At 38.4% G+C, this 24,788-nt stretch overlaps 1 protein-coding gene across 1 annotated transcript in view; it reads right to left on the bottom strand.

Annotated features, from left to right (window-relative positions):
- Positions 1-24,788, bottom strand: part of Plxdc2 (plexin domain containing 2) — a 389,349-nt gene that overhangs the window by 91,141 nt on the left and 273,420 nt on the right. The window contains exons 5-6 of the mRNA XM_038334190.1: positions 22,851-22,973; positions 9,975-10,093 (exon numbers count right to left, since the gene is read on the bottom strand). Coding sequence (XP_038190118.1) covers positions 9,975-10,093; positions 22,851-22,973 — 242 coding nt within the window. The remainder of the gene's footprint in view (positions 1-9,974; positions 10,094-22,850; positions 22,974-24,788) is intronic.

The raw sequence follows: 24,788 nt of genomic DNA on the forward strand, positions 1-24,788 counted from the left end.
TTAGATTAAATAGTTGAGACAAAATTTTATGCTTGTGTCCACATAAGATAAAGTTTCTCTGAAATTCTACTAAAAACATTAGAATCTTCTAATAAATCATTAAGGACATTTTCAATCCTCAAATTGTTTTATGGTGTGTTTGTGTGTGTGTGTGTGTGTGTGTGTGTTATGCACACCTGTAGGCATATGCATATGTGAAGAACAGAGTAGTGTTTGAGTGTCCTGTTCTGTCACCTTCCACCTTACTTCTTGGAGACAAGGTCTCTCACGGAACATGGAGCTGGACTGGTGCAAAGCAAGCCTCCACAATCCTCCTGTCTCCTGCTCCCACAGTTCCGTGGCTTCAGGTGTATGAAAAGTCACCCAGAGATTAAGTGAGCATTAGGATTTAAACTAAAGTCTTGTGTTGTTCAGCAACTACTTTTACTATGGAATCATCTCTTCCACAGATGCTTTGACTTTTTCAAGTTTCAATAAGTAAAGTAAGTGTTAACAGTGATTCAAACAAAATTATAAACTAAACAGTCTTCATTTCTGTACAAAGGAAAGTAAAAAAAATCCTCCTTTTCAATCAAAAGACTTATTTTAGCTTGCCACCAGTCTTGAAATATACATATTCTTGAAGCCTTGATTTCAGGACATTCAGTGTGAAAACCCCAACCTCTCTTTTCTGTGCATTATCCCATTATGAGTCTTAATGCAATATGGGAACATAGAGAAGAAAATAAATTTTTAAAAAATCTCCTACCCAAAAAATTGTTTACTTGAAAAATTGTAATGTTCTTGCTATTTGATAAGGTAAGCCTGAATACATTCATTCATTCATCAGATATAAATTAATGTATAGTGTGTAGCAATAGATTAACCAGAATTACTCAAAGAACAAAGCAACGACCTTGTTCTCATGGAGTTTTCAATTCACAAGATATAGACTGATACCAAAGCAGGCTAAAGAGACAACATTACCATAATGAGCTGGGCCTCGGGGAGGTGATAAAATAAGGTAAATAAAAAGAGAGTGGGGGGGGGAATGCTGTGAAATATTTGTTTAACCAGGCAAATATGTGTTACATTTGTTTAGGCTGTATTTGTTTGATAATGAAAAGATGTGTTGCGTTTTTTTTTAGCTTGTCTGCTTAAGGCACCTGATTGGCCTAAGAAAAAACTGAATGACCAGTAGCTAGACAGGAGAGGGATAGGTGGCACTGTGGGGCAGAGAATATAAATAGGAGAAGAAATATAGGCTTGAAAAGAAAAAGGAGAAAAAAATGAGAGGAGGAGAGAAAAAGAGACATGCCTGGAGTAAGAAGCCAGGTAGCCATCAGCCAGCCAGACACAGAGAAAGCAAGAAAGTAGGAAAACGCAAAATACTTTAAGGCAAAAAGGTTGATAAAGAGAAGCAGATTAGTTTAAGTTAAAAGGGCTAGCTAGAAACGTGCCTAAGCTACGCTAAGCATTTAAAACTAATACTAAGTCTCTGAGTCATGATTTTGGAGCTGCTTGGTGGCTTAAAAGAAAAATCCTGGTGCATGAGGAGGAGGTGTCTCTGTAAGAAGGAGAGTTGGGGAAGGAGTTTCTCATATGAGTTTGCATCAGAAATGAAAATAATAGAAAGAGCCTGCCATGTGGAACAATCTTGGTAGAACTCATCGGATGTAAATGGCTTGAGGGAGTTGTTTTCGGTGTTTTTAGGAAGTAAAGTATTACTTTTCCTGCTGTAGCAGAAAAAGGAAGCAAGGGGTGGGAGGCTGAGAGAGGCAAATCACAATAGGATATTTATCCCTTGGAAGTTATGGCTATGGCACTAGGTTATATTTCAAAAAGTTTGGAAAGAGTAGCCTGGACATGGTAATGCCCACCTGTAAATCCTTCAGTTGAGCGGTAAAATCAGTAGAACTGAAAGTTCCAGACTAGCTTGGGTTTCATAAAATGACCTCCAAATAAAGCAAAACAAAAAGCAACAGCAATAAAAGCAACCAAACAAAATCCACCCCCACAAACTAGTCCACGTTTAAAAACAAAAGTACTTAAGAGAAGATTTGGAAGAGAGCTGTATGAAGAAGAAGGGGATTCCTTTACATTCGTACAATGGGAGAGAAGCACAGTGGCTGCCATGAAATCAAGACTGGGCAGGGCAAAGGGAGGAAAAGCTCATCAGGAGGGTATTACAGCTGTCGGGGGGGGCATGATACCTGGTCTTCAGGATGCTAGGGACACCAAAGGATGGATCCTTGATGGACTGGATCCATACCACTGTCAAGAAGGATTTGACAAGGGAGCTGAGAGAAGTGATTGAGATTGAGTTGGCACCATGAGTTTGGTGTCAATGGCAAGAAAATCAGTTCTGTGTGTCGTAAGAGATATTAGGTCGTTCAGCTTCAGGGACGTGGTCATCATGTTTAAGAAGGGTGTCCCCTGGCCATGCAGAGAACACTGAAAACCCTGAAGAACTGGAGGGGTAGGTATGGAGGTTGAGGAGTCAAAGAGGAATGGGAGAGGGACAGTCAGTTTACGACATTGCAACTGACTTCCTATGATCTCCTTTAAGATGTCGTGGGCTCCAAGAGTAAGTTGCTTGCGTTCTGATACTTTGTTCTGATTAAATATTAAAATGAAAAAGTACAAGGAGTTTTCAATTTCTGACATTTTCCTAGAAGTCACCGAAGCCTTTTGATAAAATAATTACTACCCAGGTTTTGAAATGCTGCTTTTGCCAATTGAATTAAATATCTAATATCCTCAGAGATTAATGAAGAAAAGATGAAACTAAGCAGTCTTTCTCAGGTGTTTCATATTGAAATAAATCTGTATCACTGCTTGGTATTCACATAGCCTTTCTTCTCTGCCTTTTTGGGGTGTGGTTTTTTTTACCTATAGATACCAAAGTCTATGATTTTAACTATGGTCAACGAATATGGCTGAGCTCATTGAGGGCAAAAAAGAATAGTGTGTAGTTTCCTTGCTACCTTGGTGAAGGTTAATATCCATCAGAGGGAGGGATTGTTAAAAGCTCCATATAAAATAAACTGCCCTTCCTTAACAACAGTGAAGCGATATCTCTCTCCTTCCCCTTCTCTCTCATGTGTGTATAACCAAATCCCCAAACCTGGGCTTTTATCAAGGTCTCAGTATCGAGGAGGTAACACAGGACTCTAGAATTGGAGGTCATGGATTTTTTTCTCCCTGTTCTTTGTTCTGAAACATTCATTTGTTTTCATTATGGATGCTGCTATCTGTCTAATGGGCTGCGTAGGTCTCAGCCAGAGCTTGACTGAAGAGTGTGTTCGGAAGGGTGACTATCAGAACCGGAAAAGATTACTGGAAACTTCATTTTGCCCATTTGCTAATCAGTAATAAGGCATCTGGTCATTTAGTATTAGAGACAACAAAAAAATGTCCACAAGAAACCAAAGCTTTCCATTTTAATATTTTATGTGTATGAATCTTTTACTTTTTATCTCATTTCCCTGGGATGATACATCAAATTTCTCTGTTATTCAGTAGGAAATCTAATAAACAAGCACGCACACACACACATATGTTCAAACTCTCTTTACTATTAACAGGATAATATGTGAAGTAAAAATATTGATGCCAATTTGCCTATAACTGTATTTGAATAAAAGAGATTTTATTTAAGTTTAACATTAAAATCCTTCTCATTTCCTGAATATTGTTAATGATCCACACAAATATTTTCATTCTTTTTGCCTTACAGTTATTGACATCATCAATAAACTTGACCACATGAAAGCAAAGTGAATTATAATTTAAAGATGAATTTATAGCGTAGTATAGGGTTACATGCTTACATTCAGCACACAGGAGGCTGGGGCAAGAAGGTCATGAATGTGAGCTTGGTCTACATTACATTTATCAAGCCACCAAACAGAGATGAAACAGCCAATCAACAATAATGTAAGAAGCCATAGCCAAATTCTGTTTAAAAATCTGAAAACAAATAGGCAATTAATGCTGATAAATAAAAATTAACCTCTTTAATGAAAGTGCGCTAAAGACTTTATTTCTACTCAAGTTAATGTGGACCTAGGATAAGAAAGAAGAAATTATAAAGGGAAAATGTGATGTGCACATTTTCCTCTATTTTACAATACTTATTTTAACTTGAAATGTTCTAATATTTAAATGTTGGCAACACAGCTCACAAACTGTTGTAAACTCTGATTTAAAGGTTGCTTACTATCAAATTCATTAATCAGAGATTAAACTTCTTGCAAAAGATGCCAATGACGTAAATGCCTTTATGTCAAAGCCTGACCCAGGACACTCACTCCTGAGGTAGGGATTCCATTTGAGAAGAAAGCAAGATAAAGGATCTTACTGAAGCATGCCATGAAAATAAATAGGATAGGAGAGATGAATGAAACTCAATGCCCATCACTTGGAAGAGTGAATTTAAATGACTCAGAGCTTTAACCACAAGGACCCAAGAACTCTTTGATTATGGAACACCAGAGCAAGGAGAAAAGATATGGACTGATAATTGGTAAGAAAAAGTACCCTAGGTAACACCCCCCTTCCCACCATAAAACATTAAAAGGAAGGCAGAAATAAAACAAGCACACACAGGCATGCATACCCACACACACATACAAACACAGGTGTACACACACATACAGTGCACACATAAGCACATGAATGCACACATGCACACATGTGTGACATACAGGTTCTCATAAATGACCTGAGAACAACATATGCAACTAGATGCAGGACCAACACTACAGATTTCTTGGTTCTAAACGATTTTCCCCACAGCATTGATTTTTTTTCCTAAGTTGCTATTTTATTTCATTATTTATTTTACCCACATCATTTGTTATCACAAGACAATTAAAAGTCATTCAGTCTAGAACTTTTTTACATTTGGAGAGGAAATAGAAAGTTAAAACATCAGAGGCTTTTCTATATGGATAATTAAACAAATATATAAATGATGGGATTCTAACAAAGCAAAGGAAATACAATTTGCATACATTAAAATTCAGAGAATCATCTGGGTCAACATCTTCCTTATAAGTATTTCTTAAAGTTTACATCAGCGTTTTTTCCTTCCTAGTTTTCCAAGCATTGATCTATATCTCCTCCATACACAAACAGACCATATATATGTATATGTTTATGTATGTATAGTATATATGCATCTTACAAGAAATATATGCATATATCACTTTTCTACTTACTGATTTCTACTTTCTGGTTATATATATATATATACATATATATATATATATACATATATACATATACATATGTATATAATATGTATTATATTTGCACAGGTCAAACATTCTTATTCATATAGCAACAAACATAGAAGACATTTACTCTATACATAAATGATGATAGTCTCATCATTGAGCTTTTTTGGGGAACTCCTATCTTGTCCTCATAAATTCTATAATTCAACAACTGTTCATCCTTAAAATTTCCAGGCTATAACCATGTAGGAAGCATCAATATAGCTTAACTGAAAGGAATAGTCCTCAAAGAAAAGAATTAACTGAAACCCACGACTGGAGGGTTTTGGCAATTTATTAGCTACGCTCTCCACCAAAGAAGTATTTAACACCATACTGAGGAATATCACTTTTAAATACTTCAGTAGTAGGATAGATCAAAAATGATTTCACTTGACAAATTGCCACATTTCTCTACAGTGACCCTCCTCTAAGATTTGCTGTTGAAGGAAATAAGCTGTGTATCTGTTATCTATGATGCTCCTGTACATGTCTGTGGCTTTTTAATTTCATCACAATAATCCAATGGTCATAATTGTCTCTTAAATGAATTTATCAAACAGAAATAATCAAATCTATAATTCATAACAAAGAGTGACTTCTTTTTCCAATGGATGCCTAGAGTATTCGCAGAACAACTACCTGTTCAAGTATGGAAAGAAGAAGCAGGTGTGAGAAAGTGTACCCCCTAAGCTAAAGTGGTGTACTCGGGGAGGCAGCATCACAGGCTGCGATACCAGACTTTCAAGATACACTTTTGAGATAATCCACCTTTAAGAGGTGTATCCCTTGTTAGATTACCAATAGACTCCAAATTGCAGTCCATTGCAGTTGTAATAAGGTTATTCTCCCCTCTAAGTAGCTATTGAAAATAATATAAAATTTTGGTGATTTGGGATCATAGCTAGTTATTAGCAGAAAAAGAATTAGATATTTGATTTTTCAGCTTTCTGCCACCTATGTATTTTTTTTTTTACATAGAGGTTCTTCTTATTGAAAAATAGAAGTGAATAATAGGAGAAATGCTGTGGAAAGGCAAGCTTCCTTTACCTATTTCTCAATGTGAGTGATAATGCGAAAACAAACAACCAGAAAAGACAGTTGAGAATAATAAGTGAGCCAATAATACTGAAACAAAAGGAAATAAAATTTTTAAAAAAACCCTGCAATTTAAAATAGGATTTCAAACCTTTGGTTGAATAATGCAACCTACCACCTCAGAAGAAGAAACTATCTGAAGGAATCTATGCTGCTACTTCAACTCTCATGAGACAGCTGCAGAGAACAGCGGGGCACTGCTGAAGAAAGTGAGTGCAATCAGCAAATCCATACCCATCCACAGTTTAGGGAGCAGCAGCGATTCCCTAAGTCAGTCCTATCAGAAGCAAGATTATTATGGGAGGTGAAAATGGATTTTCCAATTTATCGATCATTCCTTATCTACTCAGCACTCTGAAAAATTAATGCTGTTGAAGAATATTCTGGAAGCTTGCAGACATGGAGGTCATGTGAGTGGGTGGCATGCATGGCACAATGGTCACTAAAAGAATCATATAATAATGAGAGCAATGGAATTCAATTTTGAATGAAATGCATTATTAGATTTAACTTGCAATGGAACTAAGTTCCATTCAATACTTGTGAATTTATTCAAGGAGGATTTTTTTTCTTCTCCCTTACTCCAAACACAGCACAATCAAGCAAAGCTGTCCTCAGCATGTAAAAAGCAAGTAAGGACAGAGGGAACTGTGCTTACTTTTCTCTTTACAATTTCAGTTCTTGATCCAGGGTACATAGAATTTGATTATTTATAATGCATCTTGTTTCAATCACGGCTTTACAGACTAACAGGAAGAGCTCTATTGATTATGCTTATGTTTGTTGGATGTGGGGGAGAACAAGAGAAAGGATTATTAACAGAAACCATCGATGAGAATTTATTGAAAACACAAATAAGTTGGTTTATGAGATGTTATTCATAGTCTCTTAGTGGGGAGATCAAGAGGCTGGGAGCACCAAATAAAGAGATCTAATGCTAGACTCTATCTAATTGTGTGTCTTAAGCACATTATTTAATTCTTTTTGATTCAGCTTTGTTTGTTATAAATAATGATTTATGACACAGTTTCATAATCAATCCACAAGCATTCATTACATATCTTCTCTGTGTTGATGCTTTGGTGAAACAACAAAGTTATATAGTATTTAGGGATCATTGAACAGCAAGATACTACATGCGTAGATGAACAGCCAGATGCTACATGTGTAGTTGAATAGCCTGATGCTACATGTGTAATTAGTTGAACAGCTGTATAGTGCATAAGCACTTTGTAAAGGGTGATAAGCTTTGCAAAGCACTATTTTTTTTTTTTTGGTGTCATACAATCATGAACATTTTCCTTGAAGTGCAGGGCACATCTAGTTGCTACCCGAAAGGCAGTTTATGTGCATAGGTACACATGTGTGAATGAGTGTGTGAAAGTCAGAGGTCTTCCGCATATGTAATTTTTAGGGGACAACTCACCTCATTTTTCTAAAGAGGGTCTCTCAGTGGCCTGGAGCTTGCCAAATAGACTCGGCTGGTTGGCCAGTGAGACCTAGGACTTTACCTGTTTCCCCTTCCCCAGTCTAGATTCATAAATTTATATCACCACACCTTTTTTTTTTTTGTTTTGTTTTTTTTTTTTGTTTTTGTTTTAACACAGATTCTGGGGAATCAAACTTAGGGCCTCATGTTTGCATGGTAAGAACTTTATCAGCTGAACCATCTCCCTAGCTCTGCAAAGGAACTCTTATTTTGGAAAATTTTACAAAATAAGATTCAGAAACATTTTTTCTTCTGTTTTTGAGGATGGGTCCTAGGACTTTGTTCACGTTAGACAAACATTCCAGCACTAAGCTACATCCCTTTTAACAATACATTTTTACATAGAGAAATGTATGACAATTACCAGAAATAAAAGGAAAGAAACTGTTCTCTGAAAAAAGGGCAAAAGGGCAAATAACAGCCAGCAAAGCACCTCTGTGAACTCAGGACAGAGCAGAGATGTGTTGCCCCAGTCCAGTCCAGAAAGTCAGGCAATATCAAACTGCCTGTCAGTATAAAGTACCCGTAGCAAAGCACGAAAACCACAAAAGAAAGTTTTCTTTGAATAAAATGGACAAAAATGGAAAACATTCTAACATGCCAACTGAGAACAGAGAGGGAACAGAAGAATTAGCTTGAACTCTGCAAAGAGAGACAGACCTCAAGAAGCATGTGAATAAGATGGCAACTTAGATCATGACCACAGAAGACAAGGCCAGGATAAGAACACGAGCGTCTGTCTGACACTGTTGACAGTGGGTAGGATGGAAGGCATCAGACTAACTGACCATGCTCTCTCCAGAAACAGTTTAAACCAACAGTGATAATTAAAACAATTGAAAACTACCATTCCTGGGTGTTACACTGACATACCAGCAAACCCCTTAGGGTACAATAAACCCTGGTATGTATGCGTCCTCTAAGAACTCTTCTCAGAGAACTATTCCTGTCTTCCAGGGAAGGTGACATAAGACTGCAGCGGGCAATGACATCTAGATCAAGCACTGGACAAAGCAATTTAGATGAGGATATATCTCATATCATTCTCCATCTGCAGAGTGCCCCAAGGAAATAAAGCTCAGTGTGGAAAATCTTTTCCAGAGAATGAAAATAGCCAACGTAGTCAGTAACTTTTAACTTTTAAAACTTTTAACTTTTAAAAAATTGTTTTATTTAGTTTGTTTTATAATGCTCACTTTCTGGCATAGATAGATTTCAGAAAAGATGACCACAGTGAATCCTGTCTTTATTATCTATATCCTTTTGACAACGAGGGTTTCTTTTATCGAATGATAAGACAGTTCTCAAATTGAAAGGAAGATATGGATCTGTATTACAACTACCCATTAACTATGGTTTAACCACATCCACTAATAATTTACATTGTCAGAATTACTCTTAGAACCACCAACTGCCTTAAATTTACATCCTCTGCCCTTGTTACTTTATTTGTATATCCCTCATGTAGGAGACCTCCATTAAACTGTCTGGAGGGTTTGGAAGTAAGTGCTTTATTATTGTAGTCTAAACATTCTACGAAGCTTATGGCTACAATTTAGTAAATTCCATTTGTCAGTTTGTTAATATGAAATAAGATACAATTTAACTTCTCTTGTTCCGTTGGTCAGTAAGGTCCTAATAATTTTAAATCTACTCAAATCTAAATCTATCAGATTTTAATGAACATTAGCCAGAAAAATTATAGGGGTTACTTTCCTGGCACTCCTAACGCTAAATCATAATTTTCATGTCAACTAATATTTGGAGATCAGAGTAAAATAAGAAATCAACAGGCCAACCCCAACAAACCTAAAAATATGAATAATTATAGAGAATCAAAAATCCTTAAAAAGTCAGTTTCTTTTCTTAGCTCTTCCTTATAATGCTATAAATATTCAATAATTTCATAAATTTTCGGGCCATAATACCAATAATATCAGAAAATAAAATGAAACAAACCCCCAAATTTCAACCTGTAGCCCTAGGTAAAAAACAATGTTAAAAAAGATATCTTTATTGAGCAAAAGAAACCAAGCAAATTATTTGAAGTTCCTGATGACAATATCTTGACATTTCAAGGATTGGTCATGGTCAACAGAAAGAAACATCTTAAACTTGTCACCTACTTCTTTGTATCCAAAGATGATGCGTCCATCCATGAGGAGTGTTGCCTGGAATGTGAAGCTTCCCAGGTTATAATTATCCTGCAGGTGGACGTGGTCCCACTGGACAACAAGCGCTGTACCTGAAACCCAAAAGAAGAATGAAGTAACTCCAGGAGAAAAATACATGAGCCAATTCTGGAACAACATCCATAGGCACATTTATCTACAGGTCAAATTAGGTCATTATGGCATTTCAATTTTATATGGGCAATTGGGATTCTGTTACACACACACACACACACACACACACACACACACACACACACATATATATATATATATATATATGCTATTTTTTATGTGTATGTGGCTCCTGCCAAGTATGGTAGAAGATAACTTCACTGATGTTAATGGATGCTATCTGCTTAGATTTCCATGAGGAACTTTCTAACAGCATGGTGAATTGAATGAATTTCAAATACTTTCAACAAAATCTAAGAAAGAACACTTTAGAAAAAGCTAAGAACACATATAAAAACATAACAATGCCTTTTGAAACTCACAAGTTTACTCTTCTACTGAAGAGGTCACTTTTACAGATAATGGGATTTCTCTTTTATATGGACTAGGTCTGTGTTTCCTTCCATCTTTGTTGCTTTGCTTCAAGGAGCCTAGAGAGCAACTTACAGGGTCCTAGGCTGATTCCTGAAGCCCCCTTGAAGGACATGGGCTGATATTGCTCTGGTGTACACCTTACTCTCAGGCATTAATCTTCCTGTCTTTATATAAAATTATTGAGGCAAAATGTGAATTTAAGAGTGTCACCAATGAGAATTCATGCTTTGGTTTCATTGACATTTAACATTCTTTAAGAAAACAATGAACAGCTATGACCTTCACTTAGCTCTAAATGTTGGTTTTTAATCTTTGGTTAAACATGTTACATATAATACGTTTATAACACACACACACACACACACACACACACATTCCCACCCAGCATCCCAAGCATGCATGGCATTATAGAAACCCTTTATTTAAACACTGTCAGAGTGATGCTTGACCTACCCATATCAGCACCAATTCGGGCTTAATTTGAAATACAGATAGTTTTTTAAAAATAACATAATCATTTATTGATTCTTTGGGAATTCCCATCTTGCACCCCAATTCAACTCACCTCCCAATCCCTCCATATGTGCCCCTCACAACTGCAACATCCCCCAGTCCCAGGTTAATTAAAAACAAAAAGCCACATCACTCCTCCATCTTTCCAACACCTGTTCATTTATCTTATTGGCATTGGGAGTTATGGTGTATCACACAGTATACACTTTTGTCCAGTTAACCCCACCCACAAAATGTCCTTTGCAATGAGTTATTGGTCTGGTTCAAGCACCCTGTCACCCAACATTACTGGACCCTCACCAAAACTTTTCTTGGATATCATGCTGTTGTCCCAGATGCTATTGTTCTTCAAGACCAGTACTTTCACATTCTCCAACAGGTCATAGATGGGGTAGATGTTAGGGTTGACCAACCCAAGGACCAGGATGTGGGTCTGGGTGGTAGCTAAGCTGGTAGGTTCTAGGCACTGAGACTGCCCCCTTCAGGATGGGTAGAACCAGCTCTCCTAGGCCTGTGCCATCAGGATCAAAGTCAGTCTCCCATGCCTGTGGTGAGAAGTGGGGCCATCTTGCAATGGGATGGGCAGCTCTCCCATTAGGGGAAGAACCAGCTCTCTTGGTGCAGTGTCCAGAAAGAGCCAGGGCCAACTATCCCAGGGCCAGTGAGGGGTAGGGTTGGCTCAGCACAGCCCTCGGATTTCAACACACATGGTTCCTGTGACCCTCTGTGGTACCATGTGCCATGGACATCAACACAGATCTCGGTTGCAGCAGGACCATGGACCCAGACATGGCCCTCAGCAGTGCTTGGGACCAGACCTCACCATGCCCCACTTCTGTAGCTACCCAGATTAAAATGGCTTCCATGACAGCATGGCCCTAGGATACCAAAATGGTCTCAAGTTGCTGACCAGGCCCTGGGCATCTGCACAGCCTCTAGTGGCAACAGGCACCACAGACATCAATTCAGACTGTGGCGGCTGTAGTACCATGGACCCAGACGTGGCTCTGGGCAGCAGCTCTGACCTGAATGACACCATAGTCCCATGTGACAGTACAAGGCACTCAGATCAGCAGGACCCTGTTATCCAGTCTACAGAGTCCTCTGAAGTGAGAAGTTGAAACTGTATCTTTTTTCCAAAATCACCCTAGAGATTCTGAGGCATATGAAAGTTTTGAGTTCTAGGCAAATCCTCATGGGAGGATGGAAACCCATAGAACTGGTTTCATGAGTCTCAGAACACTTGGCCATTCAACTCCAGAGCAGTGTTCTAAATCCACAAGTCTGGTTCTACAGCAGCCCCTGTGCTTTCAATTGCACTGGCCAGCTTCCCACTTAGAGCCAGGTCGTTATCTCTCTGTCAGTGATTCTAAACAATTTGTATGTTTTCTTGCTGTTTTTAAAGTTTGCTGTGCATTGGAATCACCTGGAGATGTTCCTGGACTGGGACCGGCTGGGACATTTGTCTATGGTTTCTGATTCATGGTTTGGACTGGGTCTGACAGTTTGTTTGGGTCATTTGTTTTGCAATACTGGGGATTAAGCTTAGGCCATTGCACAAGTTATGCAACCACTCCACTGAGCTAGGTCACTATTACTTCTTATTTGTGGATAAGGTTTCATTATTTTATTTATGATAGCCTTGATCTCACTCTGTATCCCGGGTAGGTTACTATCTCAGTCTCCCCAATAAGCAGGATTTCAGGCTTGGGTTGCTTGGAAAGTAACTGTACATCTAGCACATCCCCAGAGGATGCTGAAGCCTTTAAGGACTCAGGACCATAACTCTGTGTCTCTGCTACTATCTCAGCCTCCTCTGTCAAACAATCTTATTACTCTGAGTGTCCTGCTAAGCCTCCAACTGTCTACTCAGCAGGCTTCTAGGGCTTTAACTGCCTGGACAATGCTTCTCTCATTTCTCCCACCTAATCCCACAGCCTTGTAGTTCACACAGCCCCTAATATGTCTAGCAAAGCCTACAGGCATGGATGCAAGGGCAGAGATGTGGTAAAGACAGTCATATAGTCAGTCAGCAGACTTAGAATTGATAAGGAAGGCTGCCTAGATACACTGGAGTAGAATAATGAGCAGGAATGGGAACAAGGTGGCAAAGGGACACACAATAAAGGCCACACAAACAATACTTGTCTCTGGGAATGAGGGAAGAAGTGATACTTGAATTAGAGTCTATTTTTAGAGAAATTAATTACAAGAAAATAAGTCCCCAAACAAAATTATATGTCATAGAAACCACAAGCTCAGAGATCTTTAGAACAACTGTCTGGGAACAGAGGGGGGGTGACAAAATAAAGAATGGGCAACAGTATGAGAATAGGAATCACCTAGTATTGTCATTAGCTTTGGGTCCATTTCCCTTCAAACCACCACATTCCACCCACAAAGTCTTATAGCTATATCATACTGCAAAACACAATGCATTCAGGCAACTTCAGAAATCCTAACAGTCTCATATACCAGTCTCAAACTTATTTAAAAGTCTTAAATTCAAAGCCTCTTCTAAGAGTCATGCAATCTCTAAGCTGTAACCCCTACAAAATCAAAATTAAAAGGCAGATTATGATTACATACTTCCAACAAAAAATGGCACAGGATATGCATTACCATTCCAAAACATAGGGAAGGAAGCTTACTGAGGAATACTGAAGCAAGACCAGAAACCAACTGGGCAAACTCCGAACTCTGTATCACCATGTCTGATGTGGAAACACTCTTCAGATCTCCATCTCCTTCCATCTTGTTGACTGCAACATACTTCTTACTATTGTACTGGTTCCTCTCCTTGTGACCAGCTTTCCTCTGCAGGGATCCCATGGTTCTGGCATCTCCAATATCTTGGAGCCTCCAAGACAATCCAGGTTTCAACTCCACAGCTTCACACAATGCCATTTCTAGGCATCCATTCAGGGACAGTCTGACACATGCCTGGCCTCAACATCTTTCCTTAATAGCAGAGGCAAATTGCAGAGTCCCTGTCTTCTATTCTTAATTCTAAAGCCAGAATCTCATGGCCAGAGCTGCCAAGTTCTACTGCTTTCTGAGACTGAAACATGTACCCCTTGTTCAATTACACCCTCACCTACCTTTTGGTTTTGAAGGTAACTTTCACTGCCTAAGCTTGGCTGACCTTCTACTTGCTTTTAGACCAGGATGGCCTCAAACTCAGAGATCCTCTAACCTCTTTTTTCACAGCACTGGGATTAAAGGCACACATCAGCATACCCTGCCGTAGATTTTTCTTTAATTCCTTTTTACAAGTTGGAAATTTATCTGGGTGAGATCTTGCCCTGAATTAACCACTCTCTTTGTTCCATTTCTTACTCTGTTTATCTCCTTGAACACAGTGCTTAGTTCTATTTCACTTTCTGATGCTCCTTTTTTCCCTTGGATTTTACATTTTGTAATTTTCCTTGTTCAGTTTGCTTCTTTTCATTATACATGTTCATTAGAATTACCACTATTAACCACATGACAGAGTTTATACTAAACTGTTTTAAAATTTCTTCTGCCAATGGAATGAATTCAAAACTCTTCACTTCAGTCTCAGAAAGATAAGGGCAAAAAGCAGCCACATTCCTCAAAATACCACAAGACCAATCTTTGGCCACATATTAATACTCTTCTCCTCTGAAACCTCTTGAGCCATCACCCACAATTTAAACCACACTCAGCACCACAGTCTTCCATGCTCCCACTAGTATGGCCCATTAAACACCATGCATTTAAAGAGTTTAACTGCTTTTCTAAGCCATAGTCCTATGGCCCATATTCCTTCAAACAAAAGCATGGTCAGGCCTATCATAGTAATACCCTCTAGGCCTTGGTACCAACTTCTTCTTAGGGTTGCTATTGCTATAAAGAGACACCATGACCAACCCTTATAAAGGAAGAACATTTAACTGGGGTGGCTTATATTTTCAGAGGTTTAGTCTGTTACCATCATGGTGTGACATGGTGACATGCAGGCAGACTTGGTACAGGAGAGACACATGAGTGTCCTACACATTGACTTACAGGCAATTGTCTCACTGGGCATGGATTGAATATATATGAGGCCTCAAAGTCCATTCCACAGTGACACACTTCCTCCAACAAGGCAAAACTTGCTCCAACAAGGCTATACCTCCTAACAGTGCCACTGCATTTGGGGACCATTTTCTTTCAAACCATTACACCTTGCTACCTTTCATTGCCTTGAGGGGCTTCTGCCCTGTTAGTCTAGAAGTTGGATGCCCACTGAAGGGCTGGCCTTTGCTCTGAAGACAAAAAAAAAAAAAGCCAATTTTATACAAAATTCTGGAGCCAAAAGAAGTTGGGTCAAAATGATACAGAACTAAATGAGTAAAATATGCATATTGACAAAATTTATTTGTTATATGATCTTTAAAAATTATTATCATGTGGTAGAATTAATACTCAGTAACTGCTTTGAGTATTAGTAATGATTACAGAGCTACCTGGAATTTTTAAATGGTCTTGTTACTTTAAATATTTTGATTAACTAATTACAAACTTTCTTTTTTATTGATTTCTATTGAGCTCTACATTTTTCTTTGTTCCCCTCCCTGTCTCTCTCTTCCCCTTCAACCTTCTCCCAAGGTCCGCATGCTCCCAATTTACTCAGGAGATCTCAAAAAATGTTAAAATATATTTCTATTGAGATAAAATAGAAATAACACCAAAATATTGTTGAAGTTAAGCCTGGAACTTTTAGCCATAGGAAATGGGTAGAGATGAAGCCTCTTTTGTACAGACATCGCTGTGTCTGTGTTACCATGTCATAAAACTGGAAAAATGGAAACACACTGCTAGTTAAAAATTATTTTTTGTAATTTTATATGTACAAGAGTCTTTTGATCCTGCCCCTATGTCTACCTCACAAGGGTTTTTAATGTGTATCTCCTGCCATCATCTGTGGTACAGGTAAAGATGTATCGTTAACCGTCTCCAAGTCTAACAGAGACAACTCACCTGCGTATAGCTGTTTCTGTTCCTGTAGTGTGGGCAGGATACTTATTTCTTTCAAGGGATTTCTTCATTTGATACCAGAAAATACAATAACTTCCCATTCTTTGTGTAAATGAGAGGTTAACATAAGTTGATAATTGAGTGCAAATTTTGGTGAAGATATTTTTTAAAAAACTGTTATCAATGGGTGAAAACTAGCACTGCATGCCAAAAACTTTACTTTTTGGGGTGACATAGTGGTCCCACATTAGCTATTTCGTGTTTCTCTATAATACAAATGGAACTACTTTTTAGTATATGCTTTCATTGTGTTTCAAATTTTTTTAAATATTTCTATTATTTTGCTTGCTGGAGAACCAAGGTTTTAACGTTCAGATTTTGTTGTATGCGGAGGCTGTACACTAAATGGTTGGCAGGTGAGTGTGGGTGCCTTTCAGAGTGATTTGTCTTCTGCGCGCTGCACTGAACAATGGTGGTACTGGAGTAAAGCAAACTCACCAGGTAAAAAAACACAGTCTATAGTTCAGAGAGCAGAGAGGTCTACCTCCTGTCCTGACCTACCTGACCTGACTCTCTGAAGATAGTTAAGCATGCACAACCATCCATAGGAGTTGCTGTAGCAGCCTAGATAGTATTAGAATTCAGCTTCCTGAAATATACTTAATTACCTGGTCATTAATGGAAGCTTTTGATATTCAAAATATATGCATAACTAGAATAAAATAATGCTACCGACCAATGGGCACTGTCAATTCCTGATTCTATGCTTGATCAGATTTCTGATCACTGTTAAGAATTGTACTATCTGATTTGCTATTTATGAACCATCAAATTATTTTTCTAATAGATGATACTATTTTTATAGATCCCTTTTGCACATTACTATCATGCCTCACATAGCAGTTATCTGGCTAGCTGTAACATTTAGAGGCATCAGCTTGCTTTTAAAATAGTTGCTTTAATTCTAACAATTTAACTTAAGAAGAATCTTTGTGGCCTGCAACTGTCTCCACAGGGGGGCTTATCCCATTCTGCAGTGGATGTCAGTGATCAATTTTGAAGCTACTTCAGCAAGTTTCTATGACATAAAAAGCTGTACAGCATTTCAAGTTGCTTCATTTGCTAATAAATTACATAACAGTAGCAGCTTTCACTATATCTTGGGAATTATATAGCCCCTTGGCCATCATACAGAAGCTACATTACTGAGAGAAAATACTTTATTCTTGAGTGTTAATGATTCTAAAACTCTTAGGAATAAAAATTCATCTTAATTACTTATGTTTTTAATTTATTTAGTCGTTGAATATTTATTGTGACACATCATGTCCTATGTTCCTATGCTAGGTACTGAAGATAGATTTCTTAGTACATAGTTATCATCTTTGTCAAAAATTTAGAGGCCACTTGGAGCAGTTTATATTAATTTTTTAACAATAGTTGTAAGAAAGGGATAGACAACATGAGAGCATATGGGAGGATAGAGTACTCAATATACTCTATGACTTTTTTATGTTGGTAAAATAAAAACCTGGTTCTTAACATCCTCTGTTCCTCCAATTCCATTGGCAGAGGTGCGGGTAAGTCAGTCCCAAAGTTGTGAGTATAGGAGAGCTGTCCCCATTACTTACCTGTCATGTGGTGGCATGGGAGGGAGAGATGACCCTGCCCATAAATCCCTGAGGCAGGTAGGGGAGCAGACTCTGAGGTCATAAGGGAAAAGAGCTACTCCTACCAACTACTAGGTGCAACACTTTGGAGAGCAGGCCCTGCACCTTGAGAGGGCAGCACAATAGAGCCAATCTCAAGGGCAGAGGTGTGGGAGAACCAGACCCGAAATTGTAAGTATGGGGGCTGTCCCTGTTACTGAACTCTCATGTGGTGGCACGGGCTGGGAGAGCTGCCTCTGAGATCATAAGGGTGGGAGAGCTGCTCTTGTCTCCCCTGCCCCTCGCGCTAGCTGAAACACTTGGGAGAGCAGGTCCTGTACCTTGAGTGGGTAGCACAATAGAGCCAACCCCATGGGTGGAGGTGTGGATGACCATGGCCCAGAGTTGTGAGCATGGAAGAGTTGTCCTTATTGTCCATCTATCACGTGGATGCTTAGATGGGGTAGAAATGCTCCACCCGCACCTATCAACACCTTAGGCAGGTGAGAGCTGGCCATGAAGTCATAAGATGGAGAGCTGAGCTAGCCCTGTTGCTCATCAGCTGCATCACTTGCAAGAATGTCCCCTAAACCATGCATTGACAGCACAGTAGAGCTGGCCCTGAAGGTGTAGGTGTGAGAGATCTGATCCTGATAACATGAAAGCAGGAGAACTGGCCCTATCCCTTGCTCCTCACCATAAGGGGTAAACTATGCAGGGAACACACCCTGGTGGTTAGGACAAGGAAGAGTTAGCAGGCTGACTTACTCTTCAGGCCCAGAACCAGGGTTATGTGTTGACCCACTGCAACATCCAACTCCTCTATGATCTGCTGCAGCATGTGAAAGGACTGATCCTGCAGACCCAAAGTTGCATGACCTCCACAATGCAGGGTAGCAGCAGGATAACCAAGAGAAGTTGCAGTGAGGGCCCAACATCAATACTGTAGCAGAAACCAGAGGCCTCGCACCAGACCAAGGACTCGACAATGAAGGGTTTACTGCCTCACTCACTGTCACATTCCAGCTTCCAAGGCAAGACTGATATTTTCCTTATCTTTTTTCTCTCTTAAATTTTATTTTATTTTATTTTGGAGGAGGTGTTGCAGGGGCAGAGGGAGGATATAAAGGAACAGGGAAATGAATGGGATGGAGCCACATGACATAAAAGACACAAAGAATAAATAAAAAGAAGGAAGAAAAACAAAACAAAACAAAAAACATCCTGTGCTCCTGGATCATTAAACTTAACATAATGCACAGGACCTGCATGGTTCTACACCAGAAGGGGTCCTAGAGCTGAACAAAATGGATACACGTCCCTATACCTAACCCAGAAGCTATCTCTATCTCCAATTGACAACTACTTGCAAATGAAATTTTAGGTTTTTTTCTAATGGAGTTTCACTGGGGAAATAAACTACTCTGAACGGTAGGTTTCAGGCTCAGCAATAAATAGCCAAGAGTAGACAAACTGTTGTGTCAGAGCTGTTCTTTTACTTTTTAAAATTCTATCACCTATCTATCTATCTATCTATCTATCTATCTATCTATCTATCTATCTATCTATCTGGGCGTTGGTGGCGCACGCCTTTAAATCCAGCACTCGGGAGGCAGAGGCAGGCGGATCTCTGTGCGTTTGAAACCAGGCTGGTCTACAAGAGCTAGTTCCAGGACAGGCTCCAAAGCTGCAGAGAAACCCTGTCTCGAAAAAAAAAAAAACCAAAAAAAAATTAAAAAAAATAAAATTCAATGTATATATTAAAATTGTAGAGACACATGTTATGGTTTCCAGATTTGTGTTTTAAGGGTATCCTGAGTGTGCAAACAAATAGATCTCTGTATCTATATCTGTTTCTTCTGCTTTTCTATCTAATTTCATTCTGTTTGTATGATTTTTAATATTTTTATGTGTTAGCTTTGTATTATCTTTATATTATATCATATATATGTATATATAATATTGTTATCCCTAAGAATACTGTTTCTTTCCTAATTAGACAGAGAAAAGGAGTGGATCTGGATCAGAAGCAAAGTGGGGAGGAATATGGAGGGTAGAGGGAGAGAAAACTATGATTAGGATACATTACATGAGAAGGCAATTTACTTCACAAAAAGGAAAACCTTGTTATTTGAGAAAACAAATGGTATTTTGTATCTTAAATAGTTCACAAAATCCTATTTTAAATGTATTTCTTCTGATATAAACTATTTTTTGCCTATATGTTTATGTCCTTATTCATAGTTACACTTTTTAATAAGCTATCAAAGTAAATATTCATTTATCGTTCTAAGACCTAGAGTCTTTTATTTGATTTTTAATAATATTTAATGATATATTATATTATTTCCCTTATTACTTTATGTGGTAGCTTGAATAAGGATGAGCCCCATAGGCTCATATATTTGAATGCTTAGTCACCAAGAAATGCTACTATTTGAAAGGATTGGAAGGATTAGAGGCATGACCTTATTAAAGAAATTGTGTCATTGAGAGTAAGCTTTGAGGTTTCAAATGCCTTTATCATTTACATGTCTTTCTCTATGACTACAGATCAGGATATAGTTATCAACTACTTCTCCACCACCATGCCTGCCCTAATGCTCCCACCAAAATGATAATGGACTAAGTCACTGAAACTCTAAGTCCCCAGTTAAATGCTTCATCTTTTAAGAGTTGCTGTGGTCATGGTGTCTCTTCTCAATAGAACAGTGACCAAGGTAGCAGTTGGTACCAGGGAGCAGAATATTGCTGTGATAGACCTAACTGTGCTGTTTGTTGGAGAAATATGGAAGAATTTGGGATTTCTGACAAGAATAGTGGTTAGACACTTAAAGTGGGCTTTAATGGGACATCCTTTTAGGAGCATGGAAGACAGTACTGTGCATGGTTTGTACTGTAAAAGCCATCTCAAGAGGATTCAGAGGGGAAGACTACTTGTAAGTGGCCTAGAGACCAGCTGTTCTTCTGTCATTCTGGCAAAGAATGTGGATACCTTTAGTCCTTGTATCAAAAATTGCCTGAGGCTAAACTGCAGAGTTTTAGACGAATGGCATTGGCAGAGGAGATTCCAAGACAGCCTAGGACTGACTGTGTCATGTGGTTATTCGCAATCATTCTTAGGTTGGTCTATAAGAAAAGCAAGTAAGGTGGATCAAGAGAAATATAAAATGTACAGTTTGAGGTGAAAAGGAGCACTGGGAAGTGTAATGGAGGTATTTGTAGTGCTCAGGGAGACAAAAATTTTAAAGGAAAGCCAAAGGTTATATCCAATAAGGGGACCTCAGGCCAAGACCTCACCCAGCTAGTTTCCAACTTGTAAAAAGGAATTAAAGAAAAGCTTAGTAAGTAATGGAAATCAACAACAAAAAGCTGGTGCTAATGTGATTGAACAAGCTGGTAAGGTTCCAGCCCCATCAAGAAGCAGAACTTAGCATCTTTGGCTATGTGCTTCTCGCTTTTTAGCTAAGTATATAAGAAGGTGGCTAAGAAAAGCCCCTGACACTGAGCCATGTGTCAAAGTTATCACTACAGGGAGGTGTGAAGATGCTATTGAGTAGAACTGTGAAGGTGAAGCCTGCACTGTGTGGGAAATTCCAAAGTGTTGGAGAAACCAGAGTCATGGGATGTTTTCTAAGGAAATATTCAAACTGGGTTTGGGGAGAGAGAGAGAGACAGACAGACAGAGAGAGAGAGAGAGAGAGAATGTTGAAGGCAACAGAGCTGAAAGGAGATGGTGATCTGAAGATCTCATTGTCACAGGACATGGGGATGCAGAATTTGGAGTCTGACCTATCGGGTTTGGGACTTGCTTTAGCACAGTGTTTTTCACTATGCTCCCTCTTCTCTCTTATAGAATAGTGACATACTCTCTGCTATTGTACTCTGGAGTTCTGTGATCTACTTTTGGATCTTGAGTTTACAGGGGTTACATTGAGGCTCAGAAGAGACTTTGGACTTTGAACTTTTAAGCAGTCCTGTGACTATGAAAAGATTATGGGGACTTCTAAAGTCAGACTGAATGCATTTTTGTAATATGATATGGCTATAAATCTATGGGAGCCAGAAAGTGGAATGTAGTGGTTTGAATAAGACTGTCTCCCTAAAACTATCATATATTTGAAAACTTACTCACCATTGAGTGACACTATTTGAAAAGCTTAGAAGGATTAGGAGGTGTGACACTGTTGAAGGAACTGTGTCACTGGGGATTGACTTTGAGATTTCAAAAGCCCATGCCTAGCCCAGTGTCTTTCTCACTGCCCACAGATCAGGATGTAGCTCTCAATTACTTCTCTAGTACCATGGCTGCCATGGCTGCCACCATGCTCCATGCCATGATGATAATGGACTAAGCATCTGAAATTGTAAGCAAGGCCCCATTTAAATGTTTTCTCTTATAAGAGCTCCTGTGGTCTTGGTGTCTCCTCATAAAAACAGAACAGTAACTGAGACATTTTATATGTTCTCAAAAGAAATACAGGCTTTAGGCTGCTGTCAGTATGCCTGGTCACCTTAAAATGGCCTACTCCATACTTCAATGTGAAGAACATTTTATCTTCTTAAATAAATTTTAAATGCCTCTGACATAGTTTATGTGTTCAGCATATTGACGCACAAGTTGCAGAAATTACATTGTAGAAACTGAATTTCAAAAAACAGATTATGCCACTTGCATCTATTTGAGGTTCATCGGTATTACACTTACACATCTTTAGATATTTTAATACAAAGGATTTATTAAAAGTGGCATCAAATACATGTTTGTTTTATGGGAACGTCTGTCTATAGTCACTCATGGATTCTACTGTGCGACAGATGCAAATGAACATTTTCGGAATGATCAAGTGAGCGCGTTAGAGAGTGAGTGAACAGCTCTCTTGTCATGCATTTACTTTGTTTCACTGCTAACCGTTTATCAGGTACCAGAGCAAGGCAGCACCAGGCAAAGGCGGTGTGCTTACAACTCAGGTGTACTAGAAAATGCCAGATACATACAAGCATCAGATTCTTATCACCATTATTTTGTGTACACAATATGTATGGATATATACATATCCATACATATATACATATATACACATATACACACAAACATATAAAATTCGACACAAATCGGGCAGTCAGTACATACCATTATCAAAGTATCTGACGGTTGAATTTCTGGATACACTAGGATCAAAATTTGCCATTAAAGGTGCTATATACTGTGTGGCTGTTAGCATTCGGTGTACAACTTCTCCAGTGTATATGAAACCTATAACAAGAAAAATAGGAAATTTTTAAAGAAAGATTGCCAGATAAAATTATAACCAAAACAGCTGTGATTCTAATGTAGTCATATTTGTAGGAACATTAAAACAGGAAAAAAAACTTAACGTCTTAATGTCTGATTAACAATATGTTTTGTTCTGGATAGAGTAAAAATGCTCATATAATTTGATAGCATCCAGGAGAACTGCTTCTCAGTAATTCCTAATAGGTACACTTTTAATAGTGCAGAGTGACTCTTACCTCAGAGTGAATTTTAGGCTAACGAAGTTCAACACAGTACTACAGAAAGCCAAACCTTCAACTTTTATCTTCTATATTCTTAACACTAGCCTAAACCACTAGAGCTTTTACAGGTAAGTTTCTATTCCTTACATTTATTTGTGGATTTTGTTTTGGGGGCTGTTGGCAGTGATGCGGACCAAACCCAGGACTTCACACATGAGCTTAAGCAAACACTTTAGCACACAGCTACATCCTCAGTCTTGAGTTTTCCTAAAATGCTCTGCCTGCATAAACAACATCAACAACAAAACCCATATTCTAAGTGATAGTGAATATTTTTATCTTTTTGTGTTTGTTTTCTTCAAACAAGTTGAAAGGGAGCTAAGTAACTCCAGGTGTGCCAAGGCCTCAGTCATATCATGAAGATGCAGTCTACATATTTGTAGATAAGATGGTGAAATTCCGAGAACCTACAAGTGCCCCTTCTTTGTGAGTTCTTGGCATTGACTTATCTCAGCAGGTGCTTACTAAGAGGTATTTACTGTGGGGGCCTTGAGCTTTGAACTGACTTTCAGTAGTTTTGTTTTACACCCCTAAGGTGTTTACAGTTTATTCACACTGAGATTATCCACACAGGTCTTATCTATTTTATGAAAGATCCATGACAAATTGCCAATCTCACACTAGCTTTCGGTCTCCTACTGACTCCACCTGAGGGAAGAGTCAGTCCAGGAAATACTTGACAATTTTAAAATTATCTAAAAAAATCAATATAGACAAAAACAAACCTACACACAATATTATAAGATAAAATTCAAAGCAAATGATGCAATTGGAATGTTCACATAATTATGACGTCACTAGAGAACTGACATTACTGTGGACCATTTGTTTTACAAGATTAAAGACGCAAGAGTCTTTGGAAAAAAACTGTAATGTATAAGCCTCAAATGTCAAATATTTTACCTCAATTATGACCCGAATAAAGATTTCCTTAGGATATTGTGGATTACATGGTTTCAAATTGCAAACTGTGATTTCTCTGTAAGTCATTTCTAAATTAAATTAAATCTCTAGTTATTAGTCTATTCAGTAAGATTTTACTGTTAAAATGATAAACGGTTGCTTTCTATTAGAAGAAAGTGTACTGATAGCATCTCTTCTTTTTATCATATTTCTCTCTAGATTTCCACCATTCCCTCAGATGCGCTTACTCATAATTATAAACACAAAGCGCAGCCATTTTTCAGACCTTGTAATTAATTTTTTCTTGCTTTCACCATGATTCATTTATAATTTGATCTTTAGAATAGACACAAAAAAGTCTACAGATGAGACCTTGAAAGCAAATGTTTTAATTAGACCATGAAGGAGTCCTTTCAGAAAGCATGAGCCCTAGGGGTTTGCTTCCATATTTTGACTCCATATTCTCTGTGTGGGGATGAATGGACTGCTTAACTGAGAGGAGTGAAGGGAGAGGATCCTAGATCACTACAGAAGCCATTTTCCAGATGCACTCTGTGCCAGAGCAGGAGCAATTCCTAGAAACACAGTTAGAGATCAATGACACCCGTGA

Source organism: Arvicola amphibius, chromosome 6 (genome assembly GCF_903992535.2).
Source record: "Arvicola amphibius chromosome 6, mArvAmp1.2, whole genome shotgun sequence".
Taxonomy (NCBI): Eukaryota; Metazoa; Chordata; class Mammalia; order Rodentia; family Cricetidae; genus Arvicola; species Arvicola amphibius.